At 38.7% G+C, this 21,258-nt stretch overlaps 1 protein-coding gene across 11 annotated transcripts in view; it reads right to left on the reverse strand.

Moving 5' to 3' along the window:
* Nucleotides 1-21,258, reverse strand: part of LOC139462207 (liprin-beta-1-like) — a 167,245-nt gene that overhangs the window by 86,309 nt on the left and 59,678 nt on the right. The window contains exon 1 of one of the 11 annotated variants that reach the window (XM_071243800.1): nt 13,827-13,911. The exons of 8 other annotated variants lie outside the window; for them this stretch is intronic. Coding sequence is in view for 1 of the 3 variants with exons in the window: in XM_071243797.1 (XP_071099898.1) it covers nt 500-523 (24 nt within the window). In the remaining 2 variants the exon portion in view is untranslated. Of the gene's footprint in view, nt 1-499; nt 692-13,671; nt 13,751-13,826; nt 13,912-21,258 lie in introns of those variants that run through there. 2 more of the 11 variants (XM_071243801.1, XM_071243797.1) reach the window with 2 other exon arrangements.

Below are 21,258 nucleotides of genomic sequence, written 5' to 3' on the forward strand. Positions count from 1 at the left end.
AGGCAATTCACTTATGTCATCGCTATTTACTTTCCTCCATGTCAATTGTAACAGTCAAAACTTCTTGACACTTGCTCGAACACACAAAGTTTGTGTAGCAGAACTGTTTGGGAAAGAAATGGTGATCATCCAAACAACGGTCCGCGACTAATCGAGATAACTTGACTATATATTTCCAATTTCCTGGCTCAGACAACAAGGCCAAACTTTGCCCACAACACAATCTGTTAATCCCCTCCAAACACAACCCACTGATTCACACATATGCAAAGGCAAGATCTAATTGCCATATTTGTTTGTCAGCAATTTTAATTGAAAAGAATCTGTGGTATTTCTTCCCAGTGAGAACAGTGCATAAGATTTTGGAGTAAGATCGAGCAGGAGTTAAACCCATGGAATGTGCAGCATGCCAGGCAATGTGAACGCGACGTGAACGCTACCTGAACGCAACCGACCCTTCACGAACTTAACATCAATCAAAGTTAGGACTACATCTTACCTGTTTTGATTCACCTTGCCCCATGGTTCGATGCACAGTAAATCCACAACCAAGTTAGGTACACTGTTACCTAGTCCCTGACAAAGGTAAGTTTAAGCAAGCATACCAAGTCCAAGTGGGATATCTGAGACCAAGGCTCCGGTGTAGTATCAACACAGCGTGTCCCGGCCCCTCTCCGTCACACTGCTATTTGACAGTGACCAGTCGACCCACAACCCAACCCACCTCCACAAGACGATTCACAAATTTGTACCAACATGACTTACACAAACTACTGTGACGGGTGCATCCCCACGCACAATGGATGGAGGGTAGACGAGTTTTAAATGGACACACTTGACTGATTCTTGACTATCTTGGCAATGTGTTTGACATTCAGATCCCACTCGAGTCAGGGGTTGCTTGTAAGGTTATGAAGTATGATCACAGAGGTTTGGTTTTCTCCTCACAGGAGAAAGAGTGGACTTAATATCCCTGGCCAGACAATGGGACGAGTCAGTGAAGACATGCTTCACAAGTCATAATCTCAGTGATAATGTGACACACTTCAATACGCTCAAATGGGTTTTTGATCCTGAGACACTTCACCACTACATCTTAACTTGTGGGCATATTATTGCACTTGGAGAAATCAGGCTTAAAGGTAGGTGGGTGAAATTGGGTTTAACGTTGCGTTCGAGATTATTGCACTTATATAGCGATACGTGTGTGTGTGTGTGTGTGTGTGTGTGTGTGTGTGCTGATTTTATAGTGCTAGCCACAGTTTAAATTGAATACCCCACTCACACACAATATACTGACACCAAGCCAATCCTTGGTTTAGACCTGTAACGCTGAGCGCCAGACAGGGTAACAACAAGCACCATCTTTTAACGTCTTTTGGTTTGACGCGGCCAGGGATCGAACCGCGGACCTTAGAGACGCTCTCCGGGCGGACCCTCTACCACGGAGGCGGTCCTTAAAGGTAGGAAGAGGAATTGATAGTTATAACTATGTCATGATATACTGCATACTGCACTGTTGGTATTGTGATAATGCAGGGATGGTATTTGTTTTCATGTGTGCCATGGGGCACTCATTAAGAGATTCAGCTGTAGGTTTGAATAGAAATGTGTCAACTCGAATACTTTTGATCCATCTTCAAAATTGGAGAACCTGACATTTTACAATGAGCTAGATAACAAGCGGTTGTAATTTAGACAGACTGGCCCTTTCTTTCATTCAGATAGAAATTAACAGTTTTAGTCCACTAGTTCTTACAATAACATATAGCAAAAACCCTTCAAAATGGCAGATTTCTACTAGTCCTTATACCATAACTACTGGGAAAATTGGCAAGGACTTTAGGACTATTCTCAGCAACTACTGAAATTACATGAATGAATGTTTGCATGCTTATATAAGAGATACTTGTCAAAAGGTGCCACAAAATTATTTTTTCAGAGTTATGGCCCTTGCTCCATGCTTTTCAACTTAGTGCATAGTGTCTGCATTGGAGACTTTTCTCAGTAACTACTGTTACATGAACAATAATTTGCATGCTTATCAAGGAGATACTTGTCAAGAATGAGTTGGTGCCGTAAATTATATTTTTACAGAGTTACTTTCTTGCTACATGTTTTAAGATTGGAACATACACAGTTACGGCCCTTGATCCATGTTATTTTACATAGTACATAGTGTCTATAATGGGGACAAGTTTTCTCAGAAACTGCTGATTAAGTTAGCTTATCTAAGAGATAGTTATCAAGACTGAGTTCAAGAATAGGTGCCATAAATGATTTTCTCCAGAAAAGGGGTCATTTGTGTGTATTCATTTCACATTTAATCCCTTTTTCTGATGACATAAAACGACCCTCGTGCCTATCTCTTCTTACTTTAAAGGACTCTTTTCTCATAGGTTAGGTTCACTACTATATGAATAAATTTCTTTATCATCCGAGGCGGGGGATAGTGATAATGCTGCTTTCAGGTTCTTTTCTTGTTCTAAGTTTGACACAAAATTAGGACGTGATGTTGAGTCCATAATTGTTCCAATAGCATTTGTTAATTTGATCTTATGAGAGCGGGTGTCGAACAAATGTATTTGGAGACCGAATTCATGAGCCAGTCATGATTAACGGTGATATCATGTTCAGAACATGACGTCTGAGGCAGTCTGCGACTTTAGACACTACTTTGAAGCTAAAGCCGAGTAAACCTTCCGTCTATAAGGTGAAGGTGAGGTGAAATGGGGTTTAATGTCGCGTCCAAGATTATTGCACTTTCATAGCGATGTGCATGCACACGTGTGTGTGTCTGCTTGTACTAGTCTGGTCTAATGCAGACTTTTATAGTGCTAGCCCATTGAGATACCGTGCCGCAGTTTAACATGAATACCCCATTCAGACACAGTATACTGACTCGAAGCCAACCAGTCCTAATGCTGAGCGCCAGACAGGGTAACAACAAGTACCATCTTTTAACTTCTTTTGGTATGACACAGAGAGAAATCGAACCCTTGACCTTCCGCTCTCCAGGGGGACGCTCTACCACTAGACCACGGAGAAGGTCTTCCGTCTTTTTATCTCAACTCATAATCCTCCATATTTCATTATAAGTTTAAACTAAATCCAGAGAAAAACATCATGAAGACAAAATTCAACAAAGTGGACAAATGTTTGGGCAGGAGACGTGTTAGGAGATATTTAATCATGTTAATGTGTCAGCAAATTCTCAGCTAGTTCAAATAATGGTCATCTGAACTACAAATTACAAACAAAGGGGATTTTTTAAAATATAATATTCTGAGGTATCAAAATGTAATATAAATTCACAAACTAAATACAACTGAAACTAAAAAAAGTTTGATCACAATCTATTTTTACATTTCCTTGTACAGAGGAAGTCCAAATTTCTCAATTTGGATGATTGTTATGTAGGCTGGACAATAAGCCCTACATTCTAAAAGTAAACACGGAAATGGAGTTGCTCCTGGTGAATTCTGAATCAACAAATAGTGCCCCATACCATGGAGATTTATCTATTAAATGGATAATTTGTTATCTTAGACATATTTTATCACAAAGGCTGTCTGAAGGACTCACTGGACATGCTAACGTTCAGAAAAATAATCTGTTGTGAAAAAAACTAAACATCATTTTGCTCTTGCTTCCAAACAACAGATTGTACATCTAAGTATAGAAATTGTAACAGAAAAACATTCTGTCTCAAACAGAATCCCAGGAACATCCCCCAGAATATTCAAAGGTTTGAATGTGGTGTGGTGCGATCGTGCACGCATTCATGTGTTTAATAGCGCTGAGACACCATGTCGCAGTTTAACATGAATACCCCACTCAGACAAAGTATAGTCACTTCGTGCCGACTAGTCTTGATTTATCCCTCAATGCCGAGCTCCAGGCAGGGAAATATGAACAAGTACGATCTGATAAAGTCTTTTGGTATGACGCGTCTGGGGATCGAACCACCAACCTCACCCTGCCCAGGCTGATGCTCTAACCACTAGGCCATGGAGGCAGTACAAACCTAAGCTAAGAACAAATACCCCCAGCTAATGTCTGTTGCAACATCCTTTGTGAATGATATCACGCTGTACCTACACGCATTACTATCCTCTTGTATTTCTCTACTCCCAGACAATCACTGACGCCTCTAACATCGCCCCTCCATACCTGGGGTCGTACGAAAGGTCACTAATGCTACATCAACACTTACATACTTAACAGTCACATTTGATATCCGAAAGCCATTAAACTGTTGTCCTTGCTTGCTATTTCCAGGTCTTGTCTGCGTCTGAGTGTGGTGTCCGAGTGGCACGGCATTAGTGGCCGTGATTGGTTCCCTGCGAGGTGGGTTTGTAATTAGAGTGTGATGACAATCAGAGCATCATTAGTTCTACAGCTACAGCTTATATGTTCGAGCGAATAAAAGACATTAATGTGTCTTAGTGACTCGCTGGTTCGTGGATTGTCTCGTTGCATGCGGAGAACAAGTTGTATTTTTCTAAAAAATTCATTCTAACAATGACAGAAACTAAATAAATTCCTCCAAGGTTTAAGATCGGATCATATTCTAGGAGACTGACTGATCATATAACAAAATATCCTAATTTTTTAAATTAAAATCTGGTAATATGGAGTGAGTGAGTGTGGTTTTACGCCACTTTTAGCAATATTCCAGCAATATCACGGCAGGGGACACCAGAAGTGGGCTTCACACATTGTACCCATGTTGGGTAATGATATGGAAGAATGTCCAATAGTAATTGGATAAACTCAGGAAATGTCCGACAGCCATTTGTCTTGTAAACTCAATGTAGCCTACATGAGATGAAGCAGGGTTCACTCAAGGAATTTTCTGACATGGGTCCTTTATGTGGACATTTCAAATATTCCAGACGTATGCCCATACAGCACAATGTTAAAATGCCCCATTGTATTTGAAAATGTGGGCCTTTTTTCAAATTTAGGGGCTTAAAGCACAAGACCACACCGTAGAATTATCCCTGATGCTGAGTCAGCTACCCCGAATCACCCTATGTGATCAAAACAATGTTCATTGCCCACCAAGCGTATACTGCTGATGTCACAACAAATAATGCTCATTGACCAACTCTGGTGTAGTCAGTTGGGTTTAAAGTCGCCTTGAACAGCTTCTCGGTAATATCATGACTAGCTAGCTTCAAATGTAGAGGAATTCCTGTGTGATGCATATATCAGACATTTACCATTGGGCTGACAAACCAATAAACAAAATCAAGACAAAATCAAGATTCAAACCCAAGATAAGTTTCCATCAAACTTAAGGGTTGCAAACTGTGCACAGCGAACTGCGGAATTGCCACTGGGCCACCCGTGACCAGGTGTGGAATATGAGGAAGGCTGCATGTTTTCCCTGAAACATTCCAGCCACTCTAAGAGTACACCCCAGTTAATTCAAAACCTGATTTACGAGGTCAAGCGGTCTGTGACATGCAACACTGGCAAGCCGACTATCCCAGGCGGCCAACCTGATCAAACATGCCAGCGCCTGTCTCATGTCAGCTGTTCAACCAGCTTCAACCAGCTTCAACCAGCATCTGACACAGACCACAGGGTCTTACCTCATGCACAATATTTCATCCTATATACACATATAGACTGAGAATGGATGCAAATTATTGAGACTGCTATTCCTGTGGATGCAAAAATGTACGGCTGTTTTAATCATTAAATTTATCAAAATTGTAGATCGCATGGTACATGTAACCATGGTAACTGACATTTGTATTCTGGTTTGAAAGAGTAAGTTCAGAGTGTCAGTTGTTGATCTTCATTTCATCAATGAAAGCCCTTATCTAGGGACAGGTTATTTATTATGTCATGATAATATTGGGTCATGAAAAAATTGCACAGCAAAAGAGGGTGGTCACAAATATTTATCCTGACATATAGTTCTATATTTTAAAATAAATTTATCATAAATTTGAAACTTATTTGCAGCATGAATTTTTTTTACATAAAATGAGGGTATGTGTCAGCGAAATATGTTACAGTCTTAAGACCAATCCCTCACGACAAGCATAGTCGCATTTTACGGCAAGCATGCAGTGTTATAAATTGGCACTGGTCCTATAGTCCTTGCCAAAGTGCCCAACAGTTAAGGTATCATAAAGACTAGTAGAAATTTTCCATTTTTAAGGGTTTTGCTGAATGTTATCATTATAAGCACACTAGTGGACTAAAAATGTTAGTTTCTACCACTGGCATGGGTTGCTGAAGACCTATTCTACCTCGGATCTTCACGGGTCCTGTGTGGCAGCTAATAAGTTCACCCAGGGCAAAAGAATGCACAGAAACCAATAATTTATTTTCTGTTGAATCGTCTCACAAAATCAAATAGATCTTAAATATATCTCAGAAAAGGATAAATACCATAAACCCAAACAAGCAGACATGTCAGCCTTTTTATGTAACCCCTTCTTGTTTTCAGCTGGACAGTTACATAAAATAATCCAGATCTCAAAATACGTATCTCAGAAAAAGTAAAGTATTTCAAGCAGAGGCCTGCGGACATTTTAAGCCCTGTTTATGTTGCCTGCATGTTTCCCTACAGAATCCTGCACCTGCAGACGGTGACCCAGTGTGGCGACCTCATTGCATAGAGATGTCCCAGGCCTGTTGACTGACCATCAACACAGCAGCATTCCTTTGGCTTAACAGGTAATCTTCTGGCAAAGGCACTCCCGCTTGACAAAACTGACTTCCATTGTCAGATACACCCATATATCACAACAGGATTTCACTGGAAACCATGTTTACTGAAACCGTTATAGACTTTACTCAATATAGTGATATTCAGGACATTATATGATTGTCAATAACTTTTGCGATACACACTGGACACTTCGTATTGCACTCGTGAAGATCTGGGCTAGAGTAGGTTTTCAGCAACCCATCCTTGCCGTAAAAGGCGACTATACTTGTGGTGAGGGCAACTAACAGGATCGGGACCAGACAATCCAGTGATTGACATCATGAGCATCAAACTATGCAATTGGGATACGATGACATGCATCAACCAAGTTAGCAAGCCTGACCCCCCGATCCTGTTAGTTGCCCGTTACGACAAGCACCTGTACCTAAGTGGATGAGAATGCATCTTACTGGATATATTCTACAATGTTGCTAAGGTATGTGTACGTGCTCCCTCATTAATAGGCTTTCAGACAGCACTACATGATTGATGTCATTGATAAGAAATTCAAATTTTTTAAGTTTGATGTTGATGTCAAATTTCAATATTTCAATATTCATTACTTTGGGAATAATCATATTAAACCACACAAATACAAGCAGTCATTTTGTTTATTATTTTTTTCTTTATCGCTCAAAGTTTCAAAAGGTAAAGTTGTCCAAAGCAGTTTTAGTATCAGCATCAAACAAACTTTGCACATATCATTGGTGTCCAGCAAAATGCATCTGTAGCCCCATGAAATACTCCAAAAGATGACCTGCCTTCTAAACTGCCAGTAAATGTACAGTGTTACACAGTGTAGGCAACAAATCACTGCCACAATGTACAGTGTTACACAGTGTAGGCAACAAATCACTGCCACAATGTACAGTGTTACACAGTGTAGTCAGCTAATCACTGCCACAATGTACAGTGTTACACAGTGTAGGCAACAAATCACAGCCACAATGTACAGTGTTACACAGTGTAGGCAACAAATCACAGCCACAATGTACAGTGTAACACAGTGTAGGCAACAAATCACTGCCACAATGTACAGTGTTACACAGTGTAGGCAACAAATCACAGCCACAATGTACAGTGTTACACAGTGTAGGCATCAACAAATCACTGCCAAAATGTACAGTAAGCCAGGTTATAACAAACTCAAATGAACCAGTAATTTTAGAACTTTATAACCATAGTTCTTTAAAAGCATATATACAACACCTATCCAGCAAAAGGCCGGGACCAAAAATCAAGTTCGTAATATCCGTCAGTTCCTTATTAGGGTGTTTGTCATAAACATATTTGACTGTACTTACCACAGACCTATCCTGTCTCAATAGCGTCCCTGGGAAATAACAGTCAGACAATACATCACCTTTTAATGTAAAATCCCAGAAACACCAATTTGCGAACACTTGCTGTTCAAAAACATCAAAAGAAAATCATGACATCAGTCCATGATGTCGCCAAGTCATTTTTTCAATCAGTTTTGCAACTCTGGCAGATTTAATGCAGAAATATTGTACGGGGAAAGTACATACACACACAAGTTTACATAGCCTGGCCCCCACCATTGATTATATATATAGTCACTTAGCTTGGTACGATAACAACTCAAATGTCAGGATTGTGTTTGTGCAAAGCGATTTGATCTTAATGCAATTGGGCTATTTATATCTCGGTCAAGTTGATACATAACTCTCCAAGAGTGAAACTGATTAATAATGTTATATATGTTCAGCTCTTTTCACGTTTTGACCTACATAGTAAGTACCGAAATAGATGTCTTCCTTGAATTTGTTTGTTTGGACAGAATTGAGTTCCTGAGGCCAGTCTGTTGGCATTTAACTATTAAACTGATGAGTACTCCTTTAATGAAATAGGTTCTCTTCAAAGTCCTGTGACAAGAGGGTCACATAATCTCACAAAATCAACATAAATGTCAAAATGAAAATAAGCGAGACGTAACTTTTTTTAAATCATTCACTGCAGTAGTGTTCATATTTATATGATGCCTCTATTCAATCAGTATATAAAGATCTACATCACAAGACATATAGGTACTCAAACTGAAAAAGTTACATTTAGTTAATTATGTACATATTGGGTCTATTTAATTTTTTTCAACCATATTTCAATGCAAGCAACTGAAAAGTGATTAATAATATTGCTTATTATATATTGTGCATTTTGGGGAAATTGCATTGAACATCATTTTGGTCACTGAAATGTCATGCACATGTCTGGCAAAATACTTTCGGAAAGCTTTACTATGGCCTGAAACGTAACCCTGATCAGTGAGTGAGTATGGTTTTACGCCGCTTTTATCAATATTCCAGCAATATCACGGCGGGGTACACCAGAAATGGGCTTCACACATTGTTCCCATGTCGGGAATCGTGACGAGCCAACGCTTTAACCACTAGGCTACCCGACCGCCCCTGTAACCCTGATCAAACAGCTGTAAGCAAGAGTCGTGTGACACACAAAATATAGACATAAGAAGCATAGATAGAATATACAACATAACACACGAAGATGTCAACTCTTCCCCTAAACTGAGATGTATTGTGTATTTTGTAGGACTGTTTCGATTCACTTGTGTATTCGCTGAATCAAATTGATCCCTTCATCAACTGAATTCATTTTTCGTGGTCACTAGAATAGAATATTTTCAACTTTAAAGAGTGTATTTTACTTGTGCTTGTCTGTTATGTTTTAGATTTCTAAAAAAAGACTACTCTCTTACATATTTAATTTGACAGTAATGTGGTCACTGTTCAGATACTATCTGTTTAAGTCCGGTATATAAATGTATAATATAATAATAATAATTAACACTGTCAACATAGTCAAATAATTGATGTTTCACTGAATACAATAAATAATACATCATCTGCTGACTTGTTATTGTATTCATGAATAAATATTCATATTAGTTACCCTATATTCATAAGAGACATCTTAATCGCCTCGAAGTGTATTCGTTGCAGCCCTTGTGTTTTGAAAGAGTAAAGAGTAACAAGCGTCACCAGTGAGTTGTACAGCATTTCATGACATAAATGGGCTTGTAGCTCACGAGCCTCGAGGTCAAGCGGCATACACAAACATACAATATGCCTTGTACACCTTGCTGATGATACAGCAGAGGCTGCGTATCTGCGTGAAATACGCATCAGAAATGCAGAAATACGCAGTAAAATAAAATCCAAGCGTATCAAATATGCAACGAACATTACAGATAAGCTACAAAAATAAAACTTGTGCGTATCATCAAAATATTGTGAAGTAACCCTGCGTATTCGATTAGCAAATCAGCAACTTATTTTGAAATTATATACGGGCATTCTGTCAACCTTGCCAAACTCCACGATGACACTTACATCATGATCATTTGCCATCATACTTTCTTGTGGAAGTATCGTGGTATTTTTGAGTCCTATAAAGCTCTCGAACCCAAACGACACCAGTTTGCAGGGACTAGATGAATAGTGTGTTTAAATATTTAACTTAAATACCCACATGTGTAAAAACTAATGGGTAACAGAAATTTGAATACCCAGATAGAATTACTGATACCCAATGATTTTAAAATGCATGGATAAAATACCCACAACACCAAAAGCTTATCTGGAGCTCTGCACAGGTCACAAATTTATCATAACTGGTTATGAAAAGTTATTTCAGGGAAGTATTTGTGTGTGATCGATCTTGTTCCCACTTTGACTCTCAGTACGTTATTTTGTAGCATGAACAGGGTCAACTTTGCCGTGACCTGCAAGTGACGTCACAGCGAACATTGTGTCGTTACGATAGGCATACAGACTGCCCTCCAACTTGTATTGGTTTTTACATTATGGAGACTGGCCAATCAGATTGCTAGGTTTTATGAGAAACGATAACATGTCACCATCTGTGTGTCATAAATCAATGTATAGATATTTTGTGGTATTTTGCAGTTGACACATAGCTGCATTACTCGTTCAGGGACAGTCCTAGCAGCGTGTTGAGTGATCAAGTCCATCACTTGCGTGATCAATCATATCACAGATGTTTATCTTTTATAACACCTGTCACATTTACAAAGACATATTTCATAAGAATCTGAAATTTCAACAGATTGATTTGAGTTGGGAAGATGAATTTATGATGCACAGCATTGACCTCATTGGATCAACAGATTTTGATCCAGTTGAGAACTCAGCTACTTTAGCTACTCCTAATGCTGAGTCAAGTAAAATTTCGTTCTTCCTGGTAAGCAGAGACGATAACAGCCCATAATTTAGGTAAAAAACTTCAAAAATTGTTGCCAATAAGTGATGAGACTTTTGCACTTAGTGGTTGAGAGATCTATTTCAAACTAACTGAAAACCCAACCTGAAGTTACCATGGTTACAGTGTAAATAGAAATAGACTGTACTTTATTTCAATTTGTAGGTTGTTTTTTTTATAGAAAATCGTGACAATTGAAACAACTGGATCATGAGGACTTGTACTTAACGATGTCACTGACTTTGCATTGTTGTGGACAGGCTTGTTTTTGTTTTAATGGTTAAATTAGCAGTCTGCCAAGGTATTATTTCATGTTATTATTTACAAGAATTCCAAGAAATGACTTCAACATATTTTTTGCATTTACTGATTCATAAACATAACACCCTGTGTGCATTCTTTGCATAAATCCATTATGTTGATTTACATAGTATGCACATCCTTATTTTATGTTTATACACCCATCAACGCAAAATATATTGCAGTCAATTCATAATTTATTATCTGGTGTGACATTCATAATGATATAAACAAACTTGGATTTAGAACTCATGCACCCTTTCATCTTCAGAACTGTAAAATCATCAGTGAAACAAAGCAAGATGTATCCCTGATGTGACTATATCAGTTCATACATTCAATAAACAGTCCAAATAACTCTTATGATATCAGGGCAAACTGATTGTGAGCCAATCATTCACCAACCGTTGATCAGCATGGAAGAAAAACACTAGGGGTGGCAGAGTTATGCCCCTTTAGTGAAAAAACAATGGTAGACAAGCACTTTTTTATCATGTCATTTTTCAACATGTCGGTCTGTCAAGAATGAGTCACAGGAAGATAGTATCTATTATGTATCCACGAAGGATGAAAGAACCATAAACATGATGCAAGGTTGGCAAAAGATCTATGAAAACATTCTTCAGAATAATCTCAGACAGAGAGAATTTATGTGAGTTTTTATCGTAAGAATAGTTCAAGCAGGTATTGATATCTTGGAAAGAAAACATAAATGCCTCTTACTTCCAGAAAATGTTGGCGTTGCTCCAATAATGAGATCTATAAATCAGGGATGGTCAGATAGTTTGAAGATGATATTGTTTTTCATGCAAATCTACTAAAAACAGGGCTTCTTATAGTCATACATGATAAAACCATTAAAAAATATTCTTAGCACCATTACCATTGTTAGAGTATAAAAATCACTTCTTTTAACTGGCATTGACTTAATATGTCAGTGGGGCCATCGGGTAGCCTAGTGGTTAAGCATTCGCTCGTCATGCCGAAGACCCGGGTTCGATTCCCGACATGGGTACAATGTGTGAAGCCCATTTCTGGTGTCCCCTGCCATGATTTTGCTAAAAAAACGGAGTAAAACCATACTCACTCACTCACTCACTAATATGTCAGTAGACAATCATGAAAGTTTCAATGATAGAAATAGAAACTTGTTATATTTTTAAAAATTTGAAAACAGCAATTGAATATTATATACTCCTGAATTTAACAAAACAATCTTTCATTAGCGCATCTGACATAAATATCAATAAATATGATAACTAAACTTTGAAATGCTAATTTTACAATATTTTGCAACGTAAAACACATAACCATGTCAGGCAGTGAAACGTCAGTTTTCAGAATTACACTCAACTTTATTATCCCAACAAAAAAATTGATTTGAACAAAGATCATTGGAAAATTTTGATCACAGATTTGCTGAGCGATTCCTAAGTTGCAACCAATACTCGATGAAATTAGCTGGAACAGAAGCGATAGTCGTCGATCACAATCACTACCCCATTGAACGTGTTTATCTAATATTATCGCTAATTCAATTACTTGTACCACACCACTCTTTCGTTAATTTCCAAACATTACTATGGCAACAACTTTGCCAGCTGGTTTCACTTTAGCCAGGTATCCCCACACAAGAGTAAACCTGGAGTGAGTGGGTGCCTGATTAATACACTCGGATGTCGTAATAATCACTTGGCCTACGCCCACTAATCAATATTATCAGAACACATCTCGTACAACAATGAGGAGGTAAACAAAAGCTGGCAACGTGAAGATGATGTGTTACATAGGCAAGTAAATACACCGGCGAGATGATCAATTGATCTTTAGTGTTGACACTGTATCAATGACTCATTCCTCGGCAATTCATCACTGACGATGATGATTAAGCCACTGACATTTATAAGCTCAATTGTGTCCTATTTCCTTGTTCAAAATTAAAATTAAAATTTAGACTTTCCATGTTTTAAATATGAAAATCATATTTCGAGGGTAAAAATATTCAGTTTCAACATGTGCAAAAAAGTTCAGTTTTCTTGTTTCTTTGTTAAATCTGAATTTTAAATTATTTTCTTTTCAGGGCTGAAATGATTCCTCTTGAATATCCTGGCCAGTTTCATGGAGCCTGCTTTAAAACTGAAACCAAGATGTACACCAGCATATTTACAGCTGGTGAACATTAATTCAGCAGGAAGTGAGAACCCAATCTCAGCTATCACTGACAGATGAAACCCTGTCAGAAGATCGAGCAATCCATGGCCAGTAAATAGAACAATACAACAGAACCAAAAGGGCAGCGGTGACAGTGACCTGCCCCCCTCCCCCACGGCCTCAGGGCCTAACTCTCCCTGAGAGTATAACAATGCACTGGTTACCTGACAAGCATCACCCCAACCAGATCACCACATGGTAAAATCTGACGAGCTCTGTCCATGTTTGTAAACATTCCCTCATAATGTTTCCTGAACATATTATTGGTCAGTTTTGAGGGAAAATAGCTAAAAAGTGGGTAGGAATGTATCTGACTTACCTAAAGTGTAAAACAACGCCTCAATCCTGAGTTAAAACAATTACAAACACTTCTAACTTCTTTATCACAGCTTTCTGTTAGCAAGGTCAAGGGCATTAACTAGGGGAGGTAACTCTTCCTACCCTACTCCCCCACATGTCAATAATGCTCCCAAGAGTAGCCATGGTGAAGATGATGTAAAAGCTCAATGGGAAGGAGTTATAAAACTGTCACCCGGGCAAGGTAGCTCATTATACTGTATCTCCGTGTAATTAAAAGGAAATAAATATTTTTCAGTGAAACTGAATGCCGATGTGATGTAGATCTAAATTACAAATTCATTAAGTATATATGTTTCTAGAATACTTTATTCTTTTGTTTCCTGTTGCATTTAGTCCTGCACCATAACTATGAAATTTATATTTATTAGGTTGTTTTTTTTACTAAAAGGCTAGGCAAGTCTAGATCAAACTAACCAAGTCTAGTTTGCTTGATTCCACAACAGAAGAGGAAAGGTTCTTTCAAAGTAAAAAATAATAATTATTTTAAAGACATGTTTTCACTGTCTAAGTGTTAGTCTATATAGTATTTTACATTAAATAATGATATATACTTCTAGCCAAAACTTTCCATGTTGTAACTTAAATTGGATTAAAAATATTTGAAATTAAATCTGTTAATATTATAATGAACCCTGTTAAACCGGACCCTGTTAGCCAGCAAACCCTGCATTCCTGACTGCTCCCTAAAGAACATAAAAACATAACAGATCGCTTGGTTTTTTTAAATGCTGTCATTTGAAGGACAAATGCAAAAGTAACTAAACATGTTTTCAGTCGAAGCATGTAACTAAAAACACGTTTAAAGTGACCCACAGATTTTCAAATGTCAAAAATATACAATTGTTTCCAAAATTTCAAATTTTGGTGTGGTTTCTTTTGGCACAAGTTAAAGTGAGTGAGTGCGTGAGTATGGTTTTACGCCCCTTTTAGCAATATTCCAGCAATATCACGGTGGGGGACACAAGAAATGGGCTTCACACATTGTACCCATGTCGGGAATCGAACCCGGGTCTTCGGCGTGACGAGCGAACGCTTTAACCACTAGGCTACCCGACCGCCCCAACAAGTTAAAGTGAAATGCCAGTTTTTTATACCATTATATTATAAGGGCTCAATTAAAGAAACTTGATTTAACTTGCACTAGATGCTTGTTGACATGAAAAGCTAGTTACACCCAGGTCCCATACATTTATCAAAGTTCAAACAGGTCGGTCTGCTGCCAGTGTCACATAAATTAACGACGGATTGCTGTAAAATTCATAGGGACACGTGCATATAACCTTGAAGTACTCACAGCTTGATGACGTGAAGCCAAAGAAAGCATGACAAATTACACACAACACAGAGTTTAGTGATGTATTATGGTAAATATACTTTGGAAGTATTGAGTGTGTTCAAAGACTGATTTTGTGGGGACAAGTAAGGATTTGTCAGACAGAATTTCAGTATTTTTTTTACAAGCACTTGGTGCATGTAGACATAAATATTTGGTTTCATTTTTCAACAATAGGTTGCACATATGCTTGTTTTATAAACTGGGCCCTGTAGCCCTGATTTACAACAGTTTAAAAAAGAAAGAAACTTTGAGGCTTTACTTTAAAATCTGACACTAATACACATTAAAATGTTCACATGTCTTGACAACTGGTTTGTTGTGCACTCAGAATATTGATCCATGTGAAAAGTCTCAGACATTTACCACTTCAGTGAAACCCACAAGCACGGGTATGGTGCTGACAAACCTAGAAACATAATCTGCGGGAGCCGGGATTCGAACCCACAATCATAGCTTTCTGGCGTGCTCAAGAGACGCAACTCTGCACAACGAATAGCGGCTCCTTAGACAACTGGGCCACCCGTGCCCCCTAACTTATCTATGAGTATAATAATATACAGAGGATATTATATTCCTGTTCATGTCATACTATGTTTACAACACGAGTGTCTAAATTCTGGTATTTCCCAAGAAAAATAGGCACGAGTGTCGTAAACAAAGTATGACATGAACACGATTATACTGTTCTTTTTATTACCGAAGATGTCTACAGACAGTTACCTATAAAGACAGTAAGTCGCAACAGCAGGGGAACCACAATTTGTCAAATGGCGTCAACAATCTTTACCTTTGATGTCGTTTCTAGTGTGACGTAATTCCGACTTGAAGTGTCAATACGATTCGAGTGAGTGAGTGAGTATGGTTTTACGCCGCTTTTAGCAATATTCCAGCAATATCACGGCGGGGGACACCGGAAATGGGCTTCACACATTGTACCCATGTCGGGAATCGAACCCAGGTCTTCGGCGTGACGAGCGAACGCTTTAACCACGTTTCGAATGACGTCAACAATGCTGAATGACAGAAACAATACATTGTTGTCTTGTGACGTGATATGACCCAAGGGCACATATAATTTTTATGAACTCCGATGTGTTTGCCCTCGTAGGTAAGAAATCAATATATTCTCAAATTAGGAGTCACATATACTTTAATTACAATCTGTTCTCACAGTTTGTCAGGACAGTGCAGTGTTAGAAATTGGCTCTAGTCCTGTTGTCTTTGCCAAATAGTTAAGGTATTATAAGGAAATTTGCCATTTTTTAGGGTTTTGCTAAATGTTATCAGTATAAGGACTGGTTAGTTTCTACTACTGTCAGTGTCACATTTTTATTAGCAGGATTATCCTTTCATCTCATATGTTAATTACATTTCAATTCAGATTCGAGCATGTCAAAGTGTTTGTTTGTTTGTTTGTTTGTTTAATACTGCACTCAGCAATATTCCAGCTATAGGACGGCGGTCTGTAAATGATTCGAGTCTGGACCAGACAATAAAGTGATTGACATCACGAGCATCGATCCACACACTTGGGATACGATGATATGCATCAACCAAGTCAGCTAGCCTGACCACCCGATCCCGTTAGTCGCCTCTTACGACAAGCAGTCACCTTTTACGGCAAGCATGGGTTGCTGAAGACCTATTCTCTACAGGATCTTCAAGTGTAAAGGTCTAAATTTAAAACATCGTGAAAAACGGAACATACGTGTTTAGCCCCACAACTAATTACACATGTACCAAATTATCCGTGGCAGCCATATTGAAAATCCTATTTGAACGTCTTGAACAATTTCGGGTGTCATCATTGGTCGGAAGAAGCATATGAATTTCAGCTTCATTGGTCCAGTAGTTTCTGGGAACGCATAATAAACGCGGACAAACAGGCCATGACATAAGCTCACTTGACTAACCACACACTGATTACGAACAGAGGATGGTAAATTGATCACTTGACCCCCCACTGGTAAGAGATGAAAAGTGCTAATGGACTTGTTACAGGAGCAGACAGATCGAGGTCAGTGATGCAGGGAAACCGACAGATCGAGGTCAGTGATGCAGGTGTACAGCTAATCTGATGCTAGTACTGCTCCCATTGATAGTTAGGGCTCTTGTTAAAGATTCATTGAAGCTGAAAATCAAAACTACTTTAGTGTCTATTCTGACCAACCCATTTCAGATTTTTTTACCGCACCAGTTAATTTGATCCCAAACATTGTGGCAAAATTAGTGTGGATGAGATGTTTCCGCTTGAGGAACAACTCGACGAACGCTTGGTCTCAGATCACATATATTTTTGAAAGAAACAAGCAGCTACAATTAAACTGAAAAGGAGCACCAGTGAGAGATGCCTGAACCCATGGAAAATGTAGACTTGCTTCATTTAGGGTTATAGCATTACCACAAGGGCTGGGCAGAAGGGTAAATACTGTGGTTCAGGGACTGAGACAGACTAACATCTAGTCTCAGAAATGAACATATCGTACAGAAAAAAACAGTTGTTCAGTTATCTTAATAAAAATATAATAAAAGGGAGCCCAGTGACTCTCTTCATTTTCAGACACTGATACTGATATTTCCTGATACTGCAGTGATCTAGACTTGCCAAACATTATAGACTTGCATGGGCTGTATTTGATATATATATGTATCAGGGTCTGTAAGACAGACTAGGACTGAGACAGACTGTGTCAAAATCCTGAGGACTAAGCAATATATGTCAAGTTGACCTAACCTCAGAATGAATGTGCAACTACTTAAGGCCAAAGTTACAAAGCAGGTTTTGCCATACAACTGCAGTGTCTTGAGTGAATATTGAGTTTGGTGTAGTCAGGTATGGAACGTGTGGGAGTTTGGTGCAATGCAACAACAGTGAATCAAAAACAGGTGTGATGCAGGCACACTTACAAACACTGCCAGGGCAGATGTGGGATTCCAGACTGACACACACACACTCCCCGAAATATAGTCACGTCCAAGGGTCAATGTTCCTGCTGGCTTTTGAAACTGCCAGTCCCCCCTAATTTTTGTCAGTCCCAACTTCGACAAATCACAATATGTATGAAAATTACCTCGTTTTAATTCTTTCAAAATCATGTTCAGTGCAATGACGTCATCTCTGAAGTTACTTAGTTAGATCTACACATCATTCACACAAAGTTCAGTCACAATTCGCTCTCTTATATTAATATTTCTAGACGAAGTCACTACAAATATATTTTTAACCGTGAAGAAAAGTGAAATGTCAACAGGGGACACCAGCAACAGACAAGATGACTTCGTTAAAAAAATTTACTAATATAAATATATCGCCAATGTTTTGTTAAACAACAAAGATTTATAAAGTACTCTATTTGCCAGCCCACAGGGACTCAGTCACATGAATTACCGGTCCAAGCCTAATTTATACCGTAAAAAAAACGTAAATGGGAACACTAAAGGTTACATGAATTCATTCATAGGCGGACCCCAACTGTGCCACCTGTGCATGGACCAAGTCAGGTATGGTGCAGCAGTGATGTGGAGAAGAAGAAGGAGAAGAAGAAGCAGAAGACGCAGGAGAAGAAGGAGAAGAAGAAGAGGCAGAAGAAGAGGAAGAAGAGGCAGAAGAAGAGGAAGAAGAGGCAGAAGAAGAAGAGGCAGAAGAAGAGGAGGCAGAAGAAGAAGGGGCAGAAGAAGAAGGGGCAGAAGAAGAGGAAGAGGCCGAAGAGGAAGAGGCAGAAGAGGAAGAAGAAGAGGAAGAAGAAGAAGAAGGAGAAGAAGAAGAAGACATAAAGCACGAACACGACCAGTTATGATTACACAACTTTTTTTATCAATAGCAACTTCTTTTATTCTTTGTCACAACGTTTTAGAGGTACTTTTTGCTCCTTCATCAGGTGGCAGGATAGAAAAGGTCTATCGGTCACTCAGTCAGCAATATTCCACTTAGATCAAGTGAGCATGGTTTTACACATCTAGCAATATTCCAGCAATTCTTGGCGGGGGACACCAGAAATGGGCTTCACACATTACACCTATGTGGGGAATCCATAACACGCCATACCTCTCTCAACCGTTACCCCAAAAATAACCGCCCCCACCTACGTCACACCCTTACATCACATTCTCTTCCAATCTATACACATGCACAGCATAGACTGTGATGAATGCAAGGAAACAAACAAACATCGAGCGTCAAACTATCTCGGAAGTGATATTCACACTCCAGCGCAGTGGTGACTAACCATAACATCACTGCCACAGGCAAATTTGCATATCGCGTGACCGGACTTTCTCTTGTTTATCAACAAACGTGCTTTTTCAGAAATCAGAATTGAACAGACTCATGGAAGATTTGGGGGCGCTTTACATATTGTTTTGCATAATTATATAGATATGCTACTACAACTTCGACAGTGATTTGCATCATAATACATATTTACTCATCAAAGTGCCCTTATCGCTAGCTCTCTGTAGGGCTTCGATGACAGCACGTGGAGTCGTACAACCAATGAACACATAGGATAACTACACAAATGGAAATAGTTTTTCACGATTTAGGATATTTTCTCAATGAAAGTAAACCATTCTATGACATGTTTATCTAGATATGTAGACTTGTCAAAAATGAAACAGATGAAAAACATATGCAATATCTTGAATGGAGTGTGTAAGATGTGACGAATCGTCACATGGCGCTGGCCTGTGAGTGATATTGTGTGGAATACGAAGGGAGATAACTTCTTCATGGGATAAAGTAAAGGCCACTAGAAAATGTGGTCAGAATATAACTTTACACAGTCAACAGATAAGGAACACCTAACAATGACATCTGGTAGAATGCCAAAATACTATGACGGGGAGAAATTCTCCCATGTTCCCCCAAAATATATCTAGAAGGAAAATTGCAAATATTTCTCTTTGTGTGTGCTGAATACACTGATACAGCCAATGTTCATCAGAAATCTTAATGAAAGATTCTTTGTAATGCCTGAAATAGATTTACAAATTGCAGAACCAATAATAACCAAGCAATATTGATTTTTAGTCAAATATGACTTGGTCTTGCTGAATGGGATACAACACACAACATGAACGCAGCTCCATGTTTAAAACAGAAGCTGTATGTCTGAACTGTTGCTTTGGGGCGAAATGTTGTTGAATTTGATGGATATTGTCTTGAAAACCTCAAGGAACACCGGTACAACACTTTTTCCCATGATACAGGACATAGTTTACTGACTCCTACACGATAAGCCCTTCTTTTATCCCCGTAATGCCGAGCGCCAGGCAGGGTAACAACAAGTAACATCTTTTGGCATGAACCACCTCGGAATCGAATCATGGACCTTCTGTTCTCCGGGCAGACGCTCTATCCACTACACCACGGAGGTGGTGCGTTAAATAAGATCACTCAGGTTACTTACAACTATTATGTCTGTTACTGGAGTGTTTTGATCATTTGTTTGTTGTGAAATGGCGTTTGTTTGATAATTGGTTTGTTGTGTGACGGCGTTTATTTGATCATTTGTTTGTTGTGTGATGGCGTTTGTTTGATCGTTTGTTTGTTGTGTGACGCCGTTGGTGTGATTGTTTGTTGTGTAACAGCATTTGTTTGATCGTTTGTTTGTTGTGTAACAGCCTTTGTTTGATCATTTGTTTGTTGTGTGACAGCGTTTGTTTGATCGTTTGTTGTGTAACAGCATTTGTTTGATCGTTTGTTTGTTGTGTGACGGCGTTTGTTTGATCGTTTGTTGTGTAACAGTGTTTGTTGATCGTTTGTTTGTTTTGTGACGGCGTTTGTTTGATTTTTTGTTGTGTGACGGCATTTGTTTGATCGTTTGTTTGTTGTGTAACAGCGTTTGTTTGATCATTTGTTTGTTGTGTGACAGCGTTTGTTTGTTTTGTGACGGCGTTTGTTTGATTGTTTGTTGTGTAACGGCGTTTGTTTGAACGTTTATTTGTTGTGTCGCGGTGTTTGTTTGATTGTTTGTTTGTTGTATAAAATTGTATTCCAGCAAATAACTTGGTCCAGATAATACAATATGAATATTTTGGACCTATCACTCTGGGT

Source organism: Haliotis cracherodii, unplaced genomic scaffold (genome assembly GCF_022045235.1).
Source record: "Haliotis cracherodii isolate W230 unplaced genomic scaffold, xgHalCrac1.p SCAF_15, whole genome shotgun sequence".
NCBI lineage: Eukaryota > Metazoa > Mollusca > Gastropoda > Lepetellida > Haliotidae > Haliotis > Haliotis cracherodii.